At 36.2% G+C, this 19,189-nt stretch overlaps 1 protein-coding gene across 1 annotated transcript in view; it reads left to right on the top strand.

Moving 5' to 3' along the window:
* Positions 1 to 300: 300 nt before the first annotated feature.
* ldlrad3 (low density lipoprotein receptor class A domain containing 3) overlaps positions 301 to 19,189 on the top strand; it is a 250,937-nt gene continuing 232,048 nt past the window's right edge. The window contains exon 1 of the mRNA XM_041197217.1: positions 301 to 624. Within this exon, the coding sequence (XP_041053151.1) occupies positions 591 to 624 (34 nt within the window). The 5' untranslated portion in view covers positions 301 to 590. The remainder of the gene's footprint in view (positions 625 to 19,189) is intronic.

Below are 19,189 nucleotides of genomic sequence, written 5' to 3'. Positions count from 1 at the left end.
TCCCTCTCTCTGTTCTCTTTCGTTTTATTCTTGTCCCTATCTCTCTATCCCCTGTCCCTCTCTGTCCTCTCTCCCTCTGTCCTCTCTTCCCTCTCCTTGCGTTCTGTCTCCCTCCGTCCTGTCTCCCTCTGTCCTCTTTTCCCTCTCCCTCTGTCCTCTCTTCCCTCTCCCTCCATCCTCTCTTCCTTCTCCCTCCGTCCTCTCTTCCCTCTCCCTCCGTCCTGTCTCCCTCTGTCCTCTCTTCCCTCTCCCTCTGTCCTCTCTTCCCTCTCCCTCCATCCTCTGTTCCTTCTCCCTATGTCCTCTCTTCCCTCTCCCTCCGTCCTGTCTCCCTATGTCCTCTCTTCCCTCTCCCTCCGTTCTGTCTCCCTCTGTCCTCTCCCTCATTCCCTTTTCTCTCTCTCCCTCATTCTCTTCCTCTCTTTCACATATGCTGTTTTCCCTGAGCCGCGGTGCCTGTTGGTTTCTGGCAGCTGGATCGGGATCGGGATCGGGATAGTCCGGGATCGGAATCGATCGCGTTGGGAGCCGGGATCCCAGTCGGAGTTCCAGGGAAAGTTTGTGTGGGAGCAGCGCCGAGTGTCGGGACCATGTGGCCGCTCTACCTCCTGGTCGCCGCCGTGGGTGAGTGTCCGGGACCGGGACAGCTGCTGGTGGCTGTCCGAGGGGGAGGGAGGGAGGCCGGGCCCGGCCCGGCCCGGCCCGGGAAGCTGTCACTTTGGGGCTCGGGTTACAGTGTCTTCAGCCGCCCCTCCGGCCTGGGGATCTCCCTGGGAAGGAGCTGGTCCAGCTGGGCCGCCGCCGCCGCCGCTGCTGCTGCCTGGGCCCCGGCCCCGGGGAGAGGAGTCTCCCGACCGGCTCCCGCTCACATCCAGAGCTGTCTGCCTGTCCCTGATCACAGGATCCTTCCCAGAGAGAGGGTGAGGACAGGGCTGGGGCTGCGGAAAGTATTCGTGTCGTACATGAGTAAAATACGTGTCTGTATAGAGTGTATGCAGTGTTTGTGTAAAGTGTTTGTGTAAAGTGTGTAGTATTTGTGTGTGAAGTGTTTGTGTAAAGTGTTTGTGTGTGAAGTGTTTGTGTAAAGTGTTTGTGTGTGAAGTGTTTGTGTAAAGTGTTTGTGTGTGAAGTGTTTGTGTAAAGTGTGTAGTATTTGTGTGTGAAGTGTTTGTGTAAAGTGTTTGTGTGTGAAGTGTTTGTGTAAAGTGTTTGTGTGTGAAGTGTTTGTGTAAAGTGTTTGTGTGTGAAGTGTTTGTGTAAAGTGTGTAGTATTTGTGTGTGAAGTGTTTGTGTAAAGTGTTTGTGTGTGAAGTGTTTGTGTAAAGTTTGTGTAGTTTGTGTAAAGTGTTTGTGTAAAGTGTTTGTGTGTGAAGTGTTTGTGTAAAGTGTTTGTGTGTGAAGTGTTTGTGTAAAGTGTATAGTATTTGTGTGTGAAGTGTTTGTGTAAAGTGTTTGTGTGTGAAGTGTTTGTGTAAAGTGTTTGTGTGAGAAGTGTTTGTGTGAAGTGTTTGTGTAAATTGTTTGTGTGAGAAGTGTTTGTGTAAAGTTTGTGTAAAGTGTTTGTGTGAGAAGTGTTTGTGTAGTGTTTGTGTGAGAAGTGTTTGCGTATAGTCTGTAAAGTGTGTGAGAACTGTTTGTGTAAAGTGTTTGTGTGAGAAGTGTTTGTGTGTGAAGTGTTTGTGTAAAGTTTGTGTAAAGTGTTTGTGTGTGAAGTGTTTGTGTAAAGTTTGTGTAAAGTGCTTGTGTGTGAAGTGTTTGTGTAAAGTTTGTGTAAAGTGTTTGTATGAGAAGTGTTTGTGTAAAGTTTGTGTAAAGTGTTTGTGTGAGAAGTGTGTGTGAGAAGTGTTTGTGTAAAGTTTGTGTAAAGTGTTTGTGTGAGAAGTGTGTGTGAGAAGTGTTTGTGTAAAGAGTTTGTGTGAGAAGTGTTTGTGTAAAGAGTTTTTGTGAGAAGTGTTTGTGTAAAGTGTTTGTGTGAGAAGTGTTTGTGTAAAGTTTGTGTAAAGTGTTTGTGTGAGAAGTGTTTGTGTAAAGTGTTTGTAGTGAGAAGTGTTTGTGTATAGTTTGTGTAAAGTGTTTGTGTGAGAAGTGTTTGTGTAAAGTTTGTGTAAGGTGTTTGTGTGTGAAGTGTTTGTTTGAGAAGTGTTTGTGTAAAGTTTGTGTAAAGTGTTTGTGTGAGAAGTGTTTGTGTAAAGTGTTTGTGTGAGTAGTGTTTGTGTATAGCTTGTGTAAAGTGTTTGTGTGAGAAGTGTTTGTGTAAAGTTTGTGTGAAGTGTTTGTGTGTGAAGTGTTTGTGTGAGAAGTGTTTGTGTAAAGTTTGTGTAAAGTGTTTGTGTGAGAAGTGTTTGTGTAAAGTTTGTATGAAGTGTTTGTGTGAGAAGTGTTTGTGTGAGAAGTGTTTGTGTAAAGTGTTTGTGTGAGAAGTGTTTGTGTAAAGTTTGTGTAAAGTGTTTGTGTGTGAAGTGTTTGTGTGAGAAGTGTTTGTGTGAGAAGTGTTTGTGTAAAGTTTGTGTAAAGTGTTTGTGTGAGAAGTGTTTGTGTAAAGTTTGTGTGAGAAGTGTTTGTGTAAAGTATTTGTGTGAGAAGTGTTTGTGTAAAGTGTTTGTGTGAGAAGTGTTTGTGTAAAGTGTTTGTGTGAGAAGTGTTTGTGTAAAGTGTTTGTGTGTGAAGTGTTTGTGTAAAGTTTGTGTAGTTTGTGTAAAGTGTTTGTGTAAAGTGTTTGTGTGTGAAGTGTTTGTGTAAAGTTTGTGTAAAGTGTTTGTGTGTAAAGTTTGTGTAAAGTGTTTGTGTGTGAAGTGTTTGTGTAAAGTTTGTGTAAAGTGTTTGTGTGTGAAGTGTTTGTGTAAAGTTTGTGTAAAGTGTTTGTGTGTGGTGTTTGTGTAAAGTTTGTGTAAAGTGTTTGTGTGTGAAGTGTTTGTGTAAAGTGTGTAGTGTTTGTGTGTGAAGTGTTTGTGTAAAGTTTGTGTAAAGTGTTTGTGTGAGAAGTGTTTGTGTAAAGTGTTTGTGTGAGAAGTGTTTGTGTATAGTTTGTGTAAAGTGTGTGAGAAGTATTTGTGTAAAGTTTGTGTATAGTGTTTGTGTGAGAAGTGTTTTTGTGTGGTGTTTGTGTAAAGATTGTGTAAAGTGCTTGTGTGTGAGGTGTTTGTGTAAAGTTTGTGTGAGAAGTGTGTGTGAGAAGTGTGTGTGAGAAGTGCTTGTGTAAAGTGTTTGTGTAAAGTGTTTGTGTGAGAAGTGTTTGTGTTTAGTTTGTGTAAAGTGTTTGTGTGAGAAGTGTTTGTGTAAAGTTTGTGTAAAGTGTTTGTGTGAATTGTTTGTGTGAGAAGTGTTTGTGTAAAGTTTGTGTAAAGTGTTGGTGTGAGAAGTGTTTGTGTAAAGTGTTTGTGTGAGAAGTGTTTGTGTATAGTTTGTGTAAAGTGTTTGTGTGTGATGTGTTTGTGTGAGAAGTGTTTGTGTAAAGTTTGTGTAAAGTGTTTGTGTGAGAAGTGTTTGTGTATAGTTTGTGTAAAGTGTTTGTGTGTGATGTGTTTGTGTGAGAAGTGTTTGTGTAAAGTTTGTGTAAAGTGTTTGTGTGAGAAGTGTTTGTGTAAAGTTTGTGTAAAGTGTTTGTGTGAGAAGTGTTTGTGTAAAGTTTGTATGAAGTGTTTGTGTGAGAAGTGTTTGTGTAAAGTTTGTGTAAAGTGTTTGTGTGTGAAGTGTTTGTGTAAAGTGTTTGTGTGAGAAGTGTTTGTGTGAGAAGTGTTTGTGTAAAGTTTGTGTAAAGTGTTTGTGTGAGAAGTGTTTGTGTAAAGTGTTTGTGTGTGAAGTGTTTGTGTGAGAAGTGTTTGTGTGTGAAGTGTTTGTGTGTGAAGTGTTTGTGTGTGAAGTGTTTGTGTAAAGTGTTTGTGTGTGAAGTGTTTGTGTAAAGTGTTTTTGTGTGAAGTGTTTATGTAAAGTTTGTGTAAAGTGTTTGTGTAAAGTGTTTGTGTGTAAAGTGTTTGTGTGTGAAGTGTTTGTGTGTGAAGTGTTTGTGTAAATTGTGTGTGAAGTGTTTGTGTAAAGTTTGTGTAAAGTGTTTGTGTGTGAAGTGTTTGTGTAAAGTTTGTGTAAAAGTGTTTGTGTAAAGCTTGTGTAAAGTGTTTGTGTTAGAAGTGTTTGTGTAAAGTTTGTGTAAGGTGCTTGTGTGTGAAGTGTTTGTTTGAGAAGTGTTTGTGTGTGAAGTGTTTGTGTGTGAAGTGTTTGTGTGTGAAGTGTTTGTGTAAAGTGTTTTTGTGTGAAGTGTTTGTCTAAAGTGTTTTTGTGTGAAGTGTTTGTGTGTGAAGTGTTTGTGTAAAGTGTGTAGCGTTTATGTGTGAAGTGTTTGTGTAAAGTGTATAGTATTTGTGTGTGAAGTGTTTGTGTAAAGTGTTTGTGTGCGAGGTGTTTGTGTACAGTGTTTGTGTGTGAAGTGTTTGTGTAAAGTGTTTGTGTGAGAAGTGTTTGTGTAAAGTTTGTGTAAAGTGTTTGTGTGAGAAGTGTTTGTGTAAAGTTTGTGTAAAGTGTTTGTGTGAGAAGTGTTTGTGTAAAGTTTGTGTAAAGTGTTTGTGTGAGAAGTGTTTGTGTAAAGTGTTTGTGTGAGAAGTGTTTGTGTATAGTTTGTGTACAGTGTGTGAGAAGTGTTTGTGTAAAGTTTGTGTGAAGTGTTTGTGTGAGAAGTGTTTGTGTGTGAAGTGTTTGTGTAAAGTTTGTGTAAAGTGCTTGTGTGTGAGGTGTTTGTGTAAAGTTTGTGTAAAATGTTTGTATGAGAACTGTTTGTGTAAAGTTTGTTTAAAGTGTTTGTGTGAGAAGTGTGTGTGAGAAGTGTTTGTGTAAAGTGTTTGTGTAAAGTGTTTGTGTGAGAAGTGTTTGTGTTTAGTTTGTGTAAAGTGTTTGTGTGAGAAGTGTTATTGTTAGGTTTGTGTAAAGTGTTTGTGTGAGAAGTGTTTGTGTAAAGTGTTTGTGTGTGAAGTGTTTGTGTAAAGTTTGTGTAAAGTGTTTGTGTGAGAAGTGTTTGTGTAAAGTTTGTGTGAGAAGTGTTTGTGTAAAGTATTTGTGTGAGAAGTGTTTGTGTAAAGTGTTTGTGTGAGAAGTGTTTGTGTAAAGTGTTTGTGTGAGAAGTGTTTGTGTAAAGTGTTTGTGTGTGAAGTGTTTGTGTAAAGTTTGTGTAGTTTGTGTAAAGTGTTTGTGTAAAGTGTTTGTGTGTGAAGTGTTTGTGTAAAGTTTGTGTAAAGTGTTTGTGTGTAAAGTTTGTGTAAAGTGTTTGTGTGTGAAGTGCTTGTGTAAAGTTTGTGTAAAGTGTTTGTGTGTGAAGTGTTTGTGTAAAGTATGTGTAAAGTGTTTGTGTGTGGTGTTTGTGTAAAGTTTGTGTAAAGTGTTTGTGTGTGAAGTGTTTGTGTAAAGTGTGTAGTGTTTGTGTGTGAAGTGTTTGTGTAAAGTTTGTGTAAAGTGTTTGTGTGAGAAGTGTTTGTGTAAAGTGTTTGTGTGAGAAGTGTTTGTGTATAGTTTGTGTAAAGTGTGTGAGAAGTATTTGTGTAAAGTTTGTGTATAGTGTTTGTGTGAGAAGTGTTTTTGTGTGGTGTTTGTGTAAAGATTGTGTAAAGTGCTTGTGTGTGAGGTGTTTGTGTAAAGTTTGTGTGAGAAGTGTGTGTGAGAAGTGTGTGTGAGAAGTGTTTGTGTAAAGTGTTTGTGTAAAGTGTTTGTGTGAGAAGTGTTTGTGTTTAGTTTGTGTAAAGTGTTTGTGTGAGAAGTGTTTGTGTAAAGTTTGTGTAAAGTGTTTGTGTGAATTGTTTGTGTGAGAAGTGTTTGTGTAAAGTTTGTGTAAAGTGTTGGTGTGAGAAGTGTTTGTGTAAAGTGTTTGTGTGAGAAGTGTTTGTGTATAGTTTGTGTAAAGTGTTTGTGTGTGATGTGTTTGTGTGAGAAGTGTTTGTGTAAAGTTTGTGTAAAGTGTTTGTGTGAGAAGTGTTTGTGTATAGTTTGTGTAAAGTGTTTGTGTGTGATGTGTTTGTGTGAGAAGTGTTTGTGTAAAGTTTGTGTAAAGTGTTTGTGTGAGAAGTGTTTGTGTAAAGTTTGTGTAAAGTGTTTGTGTGAGAAGTGTTTGTGTAAAGTTTGTATGAAGTGTTTGTGTGAGAAGTGTTTGTGTAAAGTTTGTGTAAAGTGTTTGTGTGTGAAGTGTTTGTGTAAAGTGTTTGTGTGAGAAGTGTTTGTGTGAGAAGTGTTTGTGTAAAGTTTGTGTAAAGTGTTTGTGTGAGAAGTGTTTGTGTAAAGTGTTTGTGTGTGAAGTGTTTGTGTGAGAAGTGTTTGTGTGTGAAGTGTTTGTGTGTGAAGTGTTTGTGTGTGAAGTGTTTGTGTGTGAAGTGTTTGTGTAAAGTGTTTGTGTGTGAAGTGTTTGTGTAAAGTGTTTTTGTGTGAAGTGTTTATGTAAAGTTTGTGTAAAGTGTTTGTGTAAAGTGTTTGTGTGTAAAGTGTTTGTGTGTGAAGTGTTTGTGTGTGAAGTGTTTGTGTAAAGTTTGTGTAAATTGTGTGTGAAGTGTTTGTGTAAAGTTTGTGTAAAGTGTTTGTGTGTGAAGTGTTTGTGTAAAGTTTGTGTAAAAGTGTTTGTGTAAAGCTTGTGTAAAGTGTTTGTGTTAGAAGTGTTTGTGTAAAGTTTGTGTAAGGTGCTTGTGTGTGAAGTGTTTGTTTGAGAAGTGTTTGTGTGTGAAGTGTTTGTGTGTGAAGTGTTTGTGTGTGAAGTGTTTGTGTAAAGTGTTTTTGAGTGAAGTGTTTGTCTAAAGTGTTTTTGTGTGAAGTGTTTGTGCGTGAAGTGTTTGTGTAAAGTGTGTAGCGTTTATGTGTGAAGTGTTTGTGTAAAGTGTATAGTATTTGTGTGTGAAGTGTTTGTGTAAAGTGTTTGTGTGCGAGGTGTTTGTGTACAGTGTTTGTGTGTGAAGTGTTTGTGTAAAGTGTTTGTGTGAGAAGTGTTTGTGTAAAGTTTGTGTAAAGTGTTTGTGTGAGAAGTGTTTGTGTAAAGTTTGTGTAAAGTGTTTGTGTGAGAAGTGTTTGTGTAAAGTTTGTGTAAAGTGTTTGTGTGAGAAGTGTTTGTGTAAAGTTTGTGTGAAGTGTTTGTGTTAAGTTTGTGTAAAGTGTTTGTGTGTGAAGTGTTTGTGTAAAGTGTTTGTGTAAAGTGTTTGTGTGAGAAGTGTTTGTGTAAAGTGTTTGTGTGAGAAGTGTTTGTGTATAGTTTGTGTAAAGTGTTTGTGTGTGATGTGTTTGTGTGAGAAGTGTTTGTGTAAAGTTTGTGTAAAGTGTTTGTGTGAGAAGTGTTTGTGTATAGTTTGTGTAAAGTGTTTGTGTGTGATGTGTTTGTGTGAGAAGTGTTTGTGTAAAGTTTGTGTAAAGTGTTTGTGTGAGAAGTGTTTGTGTAAAGTTTGTGTAAAGTGTTTGTGTGAGAAGTGTTTGTGTAAAGTTTGTATGAAGTGTTTGTGTGAGAAGTGTTTGTGTAAAGTTTGTGTAAAGTGTTTGTGTGTGAAGTGTTTGTGTAAAGTGTTTGTGTGAGAAGTGTTTGTGTGAGAAGTGTTTGTGTAAAGTTTGTGTAAAGTGTTTGTGTGAGAAGTGTTTGTGTAAAGTGTTTGTGTGTGAAGTGTTTGTGTGAGAAGTGTTTGTGTGTGAAGTGTTTGTGTGTGAAGTGTTTGTGTGTGAAGTGTTTGTGTAAAGTGTTTGTGTGTGAAGTGTTTGTGTAAAGTGTTTTTGTGTGAAGTGTTTATGTAAAGTTTGTGTAAAGTGTTTGTGTAAAGTGTTTGTGTGTAAAGTGTTTGTGTGTGAAGTGTTTGTGTGTGAAGTGTTTGTGTAAATTGTGTGTGAAGTGTTTGTGTAAAGTTTGTGTAAAGTGTTTGTGTGTGAAGTGTTTGTGTAAAGTTTGTGTAAAAGTGTTTGTGTAAAGCTTGTGTAAAGTGTTTGTGTTAGAAGTGTTTGTGTAAAGTTTGTGTAAGGTGCTTGTGTGTGAAGTGTTTGTTTGAGAAGTGTTTGTGTGTGAAGTGTTTGTGTGTGAAGTGTTTGTGTGTGAAGTGTTTGTGTAAAGTGTTTTTGTGTGAAGTGTTTGTCTAAAGTGTTTTTGTGTGAAGTGTTTGTGTGTGAAGTGTTTGTGTAAAGTGTGTAGCGTTTATGTGTGAAGTGTTTGTGTAAAGTGTATAGTATTTGTGTGTGAAGTGTTTGTGTAAAGTGTTTGTGTGCGAGGTGTTTGTGTACAGTGTTTGTGTGTGAAGTGTTTGTGTAAAGTGTTTGTGTGAGAAGTGTTTGTGTAAAGTTTGTGTAAAGTGTTTGTGTGAGAAGTGTTTGTGTAAAGTTTGTGTAAAGTGTTTGTGTGAGAAGTGTTTGTGTAAAGTTTGTGTAAAGTGTTTGTGTGAGAAGTGTTTGTGTAAAGTGTTTGTGTGAGAAGTGTTTGTGTATAGTTTGTGTACAGTGTGTGAGAAGTGTTTGTGTAAAGTTTGTGTGAAGTGTTTGTGTGAGAAGTGTTTGTGTGTGAAGTGTTTGTGTAAAGTTTGTGTAAAGTGCTTGTGTGTGAGGTGTTTGTGTAAAGTTTGTGTAAAATGTTTGTATGAGAACTGTTTGTGTAAAGTTTGTTTAAAGTGTTTGTGTGAGAAGTGTGTGTGAGAAGTGTTTGTGTAAAGTGTTTGTGTAAAGTGTTTGTGTGAGAAGTGTTTGTGTTTAGTTTGTGTAAAGTGTTTGTGTGAGAAGTGTTATTGTTAGGTTTGTGTAAAGTGTTTGTGTGAGAAGTGTTTGTGTAAAGTGTTTGTGTGTGAAGTGTTTGTGTAAAGTTTGTGTAAAGTGTTTGTGTGAGAAGTGTTTGTGTAAAGTTTGTGTGAGAAGTGTTTGTGTAAAGTATTTGTGTGAGAAGTGTTTGTGTAAAGTGTTTGTGTGAGAAGTGTTTGTGTAAAGTGTTTGTGTGAGAAGTGTTTGTGTAAAGTGTTTGTGTGTGAAGTGTTTGTGTAAAGTTTGTGTAGTTTGTGTAAAGTGTTTGTGTAAAGTGTTTGTGTGTGAAGTGTTTGTGTAAAGTTTGTGTAAAGTGTTTGTGTGTAAAGTTTGTGTAAAGTGTTTGTGTGTGAAGTGTTTGTGTAAAGTTTGTGTAAAGTGTTTGTGTGTGAAGTGTTTGTGTAAAGTTTGTGTAAAGTGTTTGTGTGTGGTGTTTGTGTAAAGTTTGTGTAAAGTGTTTGTGTGTGAAGTGTTTGTGTAAAGTGTGTAGTGTTTGTGTGTGAAGTGTTTGTGTAAAGTTTGTGTAAAGTGTTTGTGTGAGAAGTGTTTGTGTAAAGTGTTTGTGTGAGAAGTGTTTGTGTATAGTTTGTGTAAAGTGTGTGAGAAGTATTTGTGTAAAGTTTGTGTATAGTGTTTGTGTGAGAAGTGTTTTTGTGTGGTGTTTGTGTAAAGATTGTGTAAAGTGCTTGTGTGTGAGGTGTTTGTGTAAAGTTTGTGTGAGAAGTGTGTGTGAGAAGTGTGTGTGAGAAGTGTTTGTGTAAAGTGTTTGTGTAAAGTGTTTGTGTGAGAAGTGTTTGTGTTTAGTTTGTGTAAAGTGTTTGTGTGAGAAGTGTTTGTGTAAAGTTTGTGTAAAGTGTTTGTGTGAATTGTTTGTGTGAGAAGTGTTTGTGTAAAGTTTGTGTAAAGTGTTGGTGTGAGAAGTGTTTGTGTAAAGTGTTTGTGTGAGAAGTGTTTGTGTATAGTTTGTGTAAAGTGTTTGTGTGTGATGTGTTTGTGTGAGAAGTGTTTGTGTAAAGTTTGTGTAAAGTGTTTGTGTGAGAAGTGTTTGTGTATAGTTTGTGTAAAGTGTTTGTGTGTGATGTGTTTGTGTGAGAAGTGTTTGTGTAAAGTTTGTGTAAAGTGTTTGTGTGAGAAGTGTTTGTGTAAAGTTTGTGTAAAGTGTTTGTGTGAGAAGTGTTTGTGTAAAGTTTGTATGAAGTGTTTGTGTGAGAAGTGTTTGTGTAAAGTTTGTGTAAAGTGTTTGTGTGTGAAGTGTTTGTGTAAAGTGTTTGTGTGAGAAGTGTTTGTGTGAGAAGTGTTTGTGTAAAGTTTGTGTAAAGTGTTTGTGTGAGAAGTGTTTGTGTAAAGTGTTTGTGTGTGAAGTGTTTGTGTGAGAAGTGTTTGTGTGTGAAGTGTTTGTGTGTGAAGTGTTTGTGTGTGAAGTGTTTGTGTGTGAAGTGTTTGTGTAAAGTGTTTGTGTGTGAAGTGTTTGTGTAAAGTGTTTTTGTGTGAAGTGTTTGTGTAAATTGTGTGTGAAGTGTTTGTGTAAAGTTTGTGTAAAGTGTTTGTGTGTGAAGTGTTTGTGTAAAGTTTGTGTAAAGTGTTTGTGTGTGGTGTTTGTGTAAAGTTTGTGTAAAGTGTTTGTGTGTGAAGTGTTTGTGTAAAGTGTGTAGTGTTTGTGTGTGAAGTGTTTGTGTAAAGTTTGTGTAAAGTGTTTGTGTGAGAAGTGTTTGTGTAAAGTGTTTGTGTGAGAAGTGTTTGTGTATAGTTTGTGTAAAGTGTGTGAGAAGTATTTGTGTAAAGTTTGTGTATAGTGTTTGTGTGAGAAGTGTTTTTGTGTGGTGTTTGTGTAAAGATTGTGTAAAGTGCTTGTGTGTGAGGTGTTTGTGTAAAGTTTGTGTGAGAAGTGTGTGTGAGAAGTGTGTGTGAGAAGTGTTTGTGTAAAGTGTTTGTGTAAAGTGTTTGTGTGAGAAGTGTTTGTGTTTAGTTTGTGTAAAGTGTTTGTGTGAGAAGTGTTTGTGTAAAGTTTGTGTAAAGTGTTTGTGTGAATTGTTTGTGTGAGAAGTGTTTGTGTAAAGTTTGTGTAAAGTGTTGGTGTGAGAAGTGTTTGTGTAAAGTGTTTGTGTGAGAAGTGTTTGTGTATAGTTTGTGTAAAGTGTTTGTGTGTGATGTGTTTGTGTGAGAAGTGTTTGTGTAAAGTTTGTGTAAAGTGTTTGTGTGAGAAGTGTTTGTGTATAGTTTGTGTAAAGTGTTTGTGTGTGATGTGTTTGTGTGAGAAGTGTTTGTGTAAAGTTTGTGTAAAGTGTTTGTGTGAGAAGTGTTTGTGTAAAGTTTGTGTAAAGTGTTTGTGTGAGAAGTGTTTGTGTAAAGTTTGTATGAAGTGTTTGTGTGAGAAGTGTTTGTGTAAAGTTTGTGTAAAGTGTTTGTGTGTGAAGTGTTTGTGTAAAGTGTTTGTGTGAGAAGTGTTTGTGTGAGAAGTGTTTGTGTAAAGTTTGTGTAAAGTGTTTGTGTGAGAAGTGTTTGTGTAAAGTGTTTGTGTGTGAAGTGTTTGTGTGAGAAGTGTTTGTGTGTGAAGTGTTTGTGTGTGAAGTGTTTGTGTGTGAAGTGTTTGTGTGTGAAGTGTTTGTGTAAAGTGTTTGTGTGTGAAGTGTTTGTGTAAAGTGTTTTTGTGTGAAGTGTTTATGTAAAGTTTGTGTAAAGTGTTTGTGTAAAGTGTTTGTGTGTAAAGTGTTTGTGTGTGAAGTGTTTGTGTGTGAAGTGTTTGTGTAAAGTTTGTGTAAATTGTGTGTGAAGTGTTTGTGTAAAGTTTGTGTAAAGTGTTTGTGTGTGAAGTGTTTGTGTAAAGTTTGTGTAAAAGTGTTTGTGTAAAGCTTGTGTAAAGTGTTTGTGTTAGAAGTGTTTGTGTAAAGTTTGTGTAAGGTGCTTGTGTGTGAAGTGTTTGTTTGAGAAGTGTTTGTGTGTGAAGTGTTTGTGTGTGAAGTGTTTGTGTGTGAAGTGTTTGTGTAAAGTGTTTTTGAGTGAAGTGTTTGTCTAAAGTGTTTTTGTGTGAAGTGTTTGTGCGTGAAGTGTTTGTGTAAAGTGTGTAGCGTTTATGTGTGAAGTGTTTGTGTAAAGTGTATAGCATTTGTGTGTGAAGTGTTTGTGTAAAGTGTTTGTGTGCGAGGTGTTTGTGTACAGTGTTTGTGTGTGAAGTGTTTGTGTAAAGTGTTTGTGTGAGAAGTGTTTGTGTAAAGTTTGTGTAAAGTGTTTGTGTGAGAAGTGTTTGTGTAAAGTTTGTGTAAAGTGTTTGTGTGAGAAGTGTTTGTGTAAAGTTTGTATGAAGTGTTTGTGTGTGAAGTGTTTGTGTAAAGTGTTTGTGTGTGAAGTGTTTGTGTAAAGTGTTTGTGTGAGAAGTGTTTGTGTAAAGTGTTTGTGTGAGAAGTGTTTGTGTATAGTTTGTGTACAGTGTGTGAGAAGTGTTTGTGTAAAGTTTGTGTGAAGTGTTTGTGTGAGAAGTGTTTGTGTGTGAAGTGTTTGTGTAAAGTTTGTGTAAAGTGCTTGTGTGTGAGGTGTTTGTGTATAGTTTGTGTAAAATGTTTGTATGAGAACTGTTTGTGTATAGTTTGTTTAAAGTGTTTGTGTGAGAAGTGTGTGTGAGAAGTGTTTGTGTAAAGTGTTTGTGTAAAGTGTTTGTGTGAGAAGTGTTTGTGTTTAGTTTGTGTAAAGTGTTTGTGTGAGAAGTGTTATTGTTAGGTTTGTGTAAAGTGTTTGTGTGAGAAGTGTTTGTGTAAAGTGTTTGTGTGTGAAGTGTTTGTGTAAAGTTTGTGTAAAGTGTTTGTGTGAGAAGTGTTTGTGTAAAGTTTGTGTGAGAAGTGTTTGTGTAAAGTATTTGTGTGAGAAGTGTTTGTGTAAAGTGTTTGTGTGAGAAGTGTTTGTGTAAAGTGTTTGTGTGAGAAGTGTTTGTGTAAAGTGTTTGTGTGTGAAGTGTTTGTGTAAAGTTTGTGTAGTTTGTGTAAAGTGTTTGTGTAAAGTGTTTGTGTGTGAAGTGTTTGTGTAAAGTTTGTGTAAAGTGTTTGTGTGTAAAGTTTGTGTAAAGTGTTTGTGTGTGAAGTGTTTGTGTAAAGTTTGTGTAAAGTGTTTGTGTGTGAAGTGTTTGTGTAAAGTTTGTGTAAAGTGTTTGTGTGTGGTGTTTGTGTAAAGTTTGTGTAAAGTGTTTGTGTGTGAAGTGTTTGTGTAAAGTGTGTAGTGTTTGTGTGTGAAGTGTTTGTGTAAAGTTTGTGTAAAGTGTTTGTGTGAGAAGTGTTTGTGTAAAGTGTTTGTGTGAGAAGTGTTTGTGTATAGTTTGTGTAAAGTGTGTGAGAAGTATTTGTGTAAAGTTTGTGTATAGTGTTTGTGTGAGAAGTGTTTTTGTGTGGTGTTTGTGTAAAGATTGTGTAAAGTGCTTGTGTGTGAGGTGTTTGTGTAAAGTTTGTGTGAGAAGTGTGTGTGAGAAGTGTGTGTGAGAAGTGTTTGTGTAAAGTGTTTGTGTAAAGTGTTTGTGTGAGAAGTGTTTGTGTTTAGTTTGTGTAAAGTGTTTGTGTGAGAAGTGTTTGTGTAAAGTTTGTGTAAAGTGTTTGTGTGAATTGTTTGTGTGAGAAGTGTTTGTGTAAAGTTTGTGTAAAGTGTTGGTGTGAGAAGTGTTTGTGTAAAGTGTTTGTGTGAGAAGTGTTTGTGTATAGTTTGTGTAAAGTGTTTGTGTGTGATGTGTTTGTGTGAGAAGTGTTTGTGTAAAGTTTGTGTAAAGTGTTTGTGTGAGAAGTGTTTGTGTATAGTTTGTGTAAAGTGTTTGTGTGTGATGTGTTTGTGTGAGAAGTGTTTGTGTAAAGTTTGTGTAAAGTGTTTGTGTGAGAAGTGTTTGTGTAAAGTTTGTGTAAAGTGTTTGTGTGAGAAGTGTTTGTGTAAAGTTTGTATGAAGTGTTTGTGTGAGAAGTGTTTGTGTAAAGTTTGTGTAAAGTGTTTGTGTGTGAAGTGTTTGTGTAAAGTGTTTGTGTGAGAAGTGTTTGTGTGAGAAGTGTTTGTGTAAAGTTTGTGTAAAGTGTTTGTGTGAGAAGTGTTTGTGTAAAGTGTTTGTGTGTGAAGTGTTTGTGTGAGAAGTGTTTGTGTGTGAAGTGTTTGTGTGTGAAGTGTTTGTGTGTGAAGTGTTTGTGTGTGAAGTGTTTGTGTAAAGTGTTTGTGTGTGAAGTGTTTGTGTAAAGTGTTTTTGTGTGAAGTGTTTGTGTAAATTGTGTGTGAAGTGTTTGTGTAAAGTTTGTGTAAAGTGTTTGTGTGTGAAGTGTTTGTGTAAAGTTTGTGTAAAGTGTTTGTGTGTGGTGTTTGTGTAAAGTTTGTGTAAAGTGTTTGTGTGTGAAGTGTTTGTGTAAAGTGTGTAGTGTTTGTGTGTGAAGTGTTTGTGTAAAGTTTGTGTAAAGTGTTTGTGTGAGAAGTGTTTGTGTAAAGTGTTTGTGTGAGAAGTGTTTGTGTATAGTTTGTGTAAAGTGTGTGAGAAGTATTTGTGTAAAGTTTGTGTATAGTGTTTGTGTGAGAAGTGTTTTTGTGTGGTGTTTGTGTAAAGATTGTGTAAAGTGCTTGTGTGTGAGGTGTTTGTGTAAAGTTTGTGTGAGAAGTGTGTGTGAGAAGTGTGTGTGAGAAGTGTTTGTGTAAAGTGTTTGTGTAAAGTGTTTGTGTGAGAAGTGTTTGTGTTTAGTTTGTGTAAAGTGTTTGTGTGAGAAGTGTTTGTGTAAAGTTTGTGTAAAGTGTTTGTGTGAATTGTTTGTGTGAGAAGTGTTTGTGTAAAGTTTGTGTAAAGTGTTGGTGTGAGAAGTGTTTGTGTAAAGTGTTTGTGTGAGAAGTGTTTGTGTATAGTTTGTGTAAAGTGTTTGTGTGTGATGTGTTTGTGTGAGAAGTGTTTGTGTAAAGTTTGTGTAAAGTGTTTGTGTGTGAAGTGTTTGTGTAAAGTTTGTGTAAAGTGTTTGTGTGTGGTGTTTGTGTAAAGTTTGTGTAAAGTGTTTGTGTGTGAAGTGTTTGTGTAAAGTGTGTAGTGTTTGTGTGTGAAGTGTTTGTGTAAAGTTTGTGTAAAGTGTTTGTGTGAGAAGTGTTTGTGTAAAGTGTTTGTGTGAGAAGTGTTTGTGTATAGTTTGTGTAAAGTGTGTGAGAAGTATTTGTGTAAAGTTTGTGTATAGTGTTTGTGTGAGAAGTGTTTTTGTGTGGTGTTTGTGTAAAGATTGTGTAAAGTGCTTGTGTGTGAGGTGTTTGTGTAAAGTTTGTGTGAGAAGTGTGTGTGAGAAGTGTGTGTGAGAAGTGTTTGTGTAAAGTGTTTGTGTAAAGTGTTTGTGTGAGAAGTGTTTGTGTTTAGTTTGTGTAAAGTGTTTGTGTGAGAAGTGTTTGTGTAAAGTTTGTGTAAAGTGTTTGTGTGAATTGTTTGTGTGAGAAGTGTTTGTGTAAAGTTTGTGTAAAGTGTTGGTGTGAGAAGTGTTTGTGTAAAGTGTTTGTGTGAGAAGTGTTTGTGTATAGTTTGTGTAAAGTGTTTGTGTGTGATGTGTTTGTGTGAGAAGTGTTTGTGTAAAGTTTGTGTAAAGTGTTTGTGTGAGAAGTGTTTGTGTATAGTTTGTGTAAAGTGTTTGTGTGTGATGTGTTTGTGTGAGAAGTGTTTGTGTAAAGTTTGTGTAAAGTGTTTGTGTGAGAAGTGTTTGTGTAAAGTTTGTGTAAAGTGTTTGTGTGAGAAGTGTTTGTGTAAAGTTTGTATGAAGTGTTTGTGTGAGAAGTGTTTGTGTAAAGTTTGTGTAAAGTGTTTGTGTGTGAAGTGTTTGTGTAAAGTGTTTGTGTGAGAAGTGTTTGTGTGAGAAGTGTTTGTGTAAAGTTTGTGTAAAGTGTTTGTGTGAGAAGTGTTTGTGTAAAGTGTTTGTGTGTGAAGTGTTTGTGTGAGAAGTGTTTGTGTGTGAAGTGTTTGTGTGTGAAGTGTTTGTGTGTGAAGTGTTTGTGTGTGAAGTGTTTGTGTAAAGTGTTTGTGTGTGAAGTGTTTGTGTAAAGTGTTTTTGTGTGAAGTGTTTATGTAAAGTTTGTGTAAAGTGTTTGTGTAAAGTGTTTGTGTGTAAAGTGTTTGTGTGTGAAGTGTTTGTGTGTGAAGTGTTTGTGTAAAGTTTGTGTAAATTGTGTGTGAAGTGTTTGTGTAAAGTTTGTGTAAAGTGTTTGTGTGTGAAGTGTTTGTGTAAAGTTTGTGTAAAAGTGTTTGTGTAAAGCTTGTGTAAAGTGTTTGTGTTAGAAGTGTTTGTGTAAAGTTTGTGTAAGGTGCTTGTGTGTGAAGTGTTTGTTTGAGAAGTGTTTGTGTGTGAAGTGTTTGTGTGTGAAGTGTTTGTGTGTGAAGTGTTTGTGTAAAGTGTTTTTGAGTGAAGTGTTTGTCTAAAGTGTTTTTGTGTGAAGTGTTTGTGCGTGAAGTGTTTGTGTAAAGTGTGTAGCGTTTATGTGTGAAGTGTTTGTGTAAAGTGTATAGTATTTGTGTGTGAAGTGTTTGTGTAAAGTGTTTGTGTGCGAGGTGTTTGTGTACAGTGTTTGTGTGTGAAGTGTTTGTGTAAAGTGTTTGTGTGAGAAGTGTTTGTGTAAAGTTTGTGTAAAGTGTTTGTGTGAGAAGTGTTTGTGTAAAGTTTGTGTAAAGTGTTTGTGTGAGAAGTGTTTGTGTAAAGTTTGTGTAAAGTGTTTGTGTGAGAAGTGTTTGTGTAAAGTTTGTGTGAAGTGTTTGTGTTAAGTTTGTGTAAAGTGTTTGTGTGTGAAGTGTTTGTGTAAAGTGTTTGTGTAAAGTGTTTGTGTGAGAAGTGTTTGTGTAAAGTGTTTGTGTGAGAAGTGTTTGTGTATAGTTTGTGTAAAGTGTTTGTGTGTGATGTGTTTGTGTGAGAAGTGTTTGTGTAAAGTTTGTGTAAAGTGTTTGTGTGAGAAGTGTTTGTGTATAGTTTGTGTAAAGTGTTTGTGTGTGATGTGTTTGTGTGAGAAGTGTTTGTGTAAAGTTTGTGTAAAGTGTTTGTGTGAGAAGTGTTTGTGTAAAGTTTGTGTAAAGTGTTTGTGTGAGAAGTGTTTGTGTAAAGTTTGTATGAAGTGTTTGTGTGAGAAGTGTTTGTGTAACGTTTGTGTAAAGTGTTTGTGTGTGAAGTGTTTGTGTAAAGTGTTTGTGTGAGAAGTGTTTGTGTGAGAAGTGTTTGTGTAAAGTTTGTGTAAAGTGTTTGTGTGAGAAGTGTTTGTGTAAAGTGTTTGTGTGTGAAGTGTTTGTGTGAGAAGTGTTTGTGTGTGAAGTGTTTGTGTGTGAAGTGTTTGTGTGTGAAGTGTTTGTGTAAAGTGTTTGTGTGTGAAGTGTTTGTGTAAAGTGTTTTTGTGTGAAGTGTTTATGTAAAGTTTGTGTAAAGTGTTTGTGTAAAGTGTTTGTGTGTAAAGTGTTTGTGTGTGAAGTGTTTGTGTGTGAAGTGTTTGTGTAAATTGTGTGTGAAGTGTTTGTGTAAAGTTTGTGTAAAGTGTTTGTGTGTGAAGTGTTTGTGTAAAGTTTGTGTAAAAGTGTTTGTGTAAAGCTTGTGTAAAGTGTTTGTGTTAGAAGTGTTTGTGTAAAGTTTGTGTAAGGTGCTTGTGTGTGAAGTGTTTGTTTGAGAAGTGTTTGTGTGTGAAGTGTTTGTGTGTGAAGTGTTTGTGTGTGAAGTGTTTGTGTAAAGTGTTTTTGTGTGAAGTGTTTGTCTAAAGTGTTTTTGTGTGAAGTGTTTGTGTGTGAAGTGTTTGTGTAAAGTGTGTAGCGTTTATGTGTGAAGTGTTTGTGTAAAGTGTATAGTATTTGTGTGTGAAGTGTTTGTGTAAAGTGTTTGTGTGCGAGGTGTTTGTGTACAGTGTTTGTGTGTGAAGTGTTTGTGTAAAGTGTTTGTGTGAGAAGTGTTTGTGTAAAGTTTGTGTAAAGTGTTTGTGTGAGAAGTGTTTGTGTAAAGTTTGTGTAAAGTGTTTGTGTGAGAAGTGTTTGTGTAAAGTTTGTGTAAAGTGTTTGTGTGAGAAGTGTTTGTGTAAAGTGTTTGTGTGAGAAGTGTTTGTGTATAGTTTGTGTACAGTGTGTGAGAAGTGTTTGTGTAAAGTTTGTGTGAAGTGTTTGTGTGAGAAGTGTTTGTGTGTGAAGTGTTTGTGTAAAGTTTGTGTAAAGTGCTTGTGTGTGAGGTGTTTGTGTAAAGTTTGTGTAAAATGTTTGTATGAGAACTGTTTGTGTAAAGTTTGTTTAAAGTGTTTGTGTGAGAAGTGTGTGTGAGAAGTGTTTGTGTAAAGTGTTTGTGTAAAGTGTTTGTGTGAGAAGTGTTTGTGTTTAGTTTGTGTAAAGTGTTTGTGTGAGAAGTGTTATTGTTAGGTTTGTGTAAAGTGTTTGTGTGAGAAGTGTTTGTGTAAAGTGTTTGTGTGTGAAGTGTTTGTGTAAAGTTTGTGTAAAGTGTTTGTGTGAGAAGTGTTTGTGTAAAGTTTGTGTGAGAAGTGTTTGTGTAAAGTATTTGTGTGAGAAGTGTTTGTGTAAAGTGTTTGTGTGAGAAGTGTTTGTGTAAAGTGTTTGTGTGAGAAGTGTTTGTGTAAAGTGTTTGTGTGTGAAGTGTTTGTGTAAAGTTTGTGTAGTTTGTGTAAAGTGTTTGTGTAAAGTGTTTGTGTGTGAAGTGTTTGTGTAAAGTTTGTGTAAAGTGTTTGTGTGTAAAGTTTGTGTAAAGTGTTTGTGTGTGAAGTGTTTGTGTAAAGTTTGTGTAAAGTGTTTGTGTGTGAAGTGTTTGTGTAAAGTTTGTGTAAAGTGTTTGTGTGTGGTGTTTGTGTAAAGTTTGTGTAAAGTGTTTGTGTGTGAAGTGTTTGTGTAAAGTGTGTAGTGTTTGTGTGTGAAGTGTTTGTGTAAAGTTTGTGTAAAGTGTTTGTGTGAGAAGTGTTTGTGTAAAGTGTTTGTGTGAGAAGTGTTTGTGTATAGTTTGTGTAAAGTGTGTGAGAAGTATTTGTGTAAAGTTTGTGTATAGTGTTTGTGTGAGAAGTGTTTTTGTGTGGTGTTTGTGTAAAGATTGTGTAAAGTGCTTGTGTGTGAGGTGTTTGTGTAAAGTTTGTGTGAGAAGTGTGTGTGAGAAGTGTGTGTGAGAAGTGTTTGTGTAAAGTGTTTGTGTAAAGTGTTTGTGTGAGAAGTGTTTGTGTTTAGTTTGTGTAAAGTGTTTGTGTGAGAAGTGTTTGTGTAAAGTTTGTGTAAAGTGTTTGTGTGAATTGTTTGTGTGAGAAGTGTTTGTGTAAAGTTTGTGTAAAGTGTTGGTGTGAGAAGTGTTTGTGTAAAGTGTTTGTGTGAGAAGTGTTTGTGTATAGTTTGTGTAAAGTGTTTGTGTGTGATGTGTTTGTGTGAGAAGTGTTTGTGTAAAGTTTGTGTAAAGTGTTTGTGTGAGAAGTGTTTGTGTATAGTTTGTGTAAAGTGTTTGTGTGTGATGTGTTTGTGTGAGAAGTGTTTGTGTAAAGTTTGTGTAAAGTGTTTGTGTGAGAAGTGTTTGTG

The sequence above is a fragment of the Carcharodon carcharias genome, chromosome 10 (assembly GCF_017639515.1).
Source record: "Carcharodon carcharias isolate sCarCar2 chromosome 10, sCarCar2.pri, whole genome shotgun sequence".
Taxonomy (NCBI): Eukaryota; Metazoa; Chordata; class Chondrichthyes; order Lamniformes; family Lamnidae; genus Carcharodon; species Carcharodon carcharias.
This window is presented reverse-complemented; position numbering and strand designations above follow the sequence as displayed.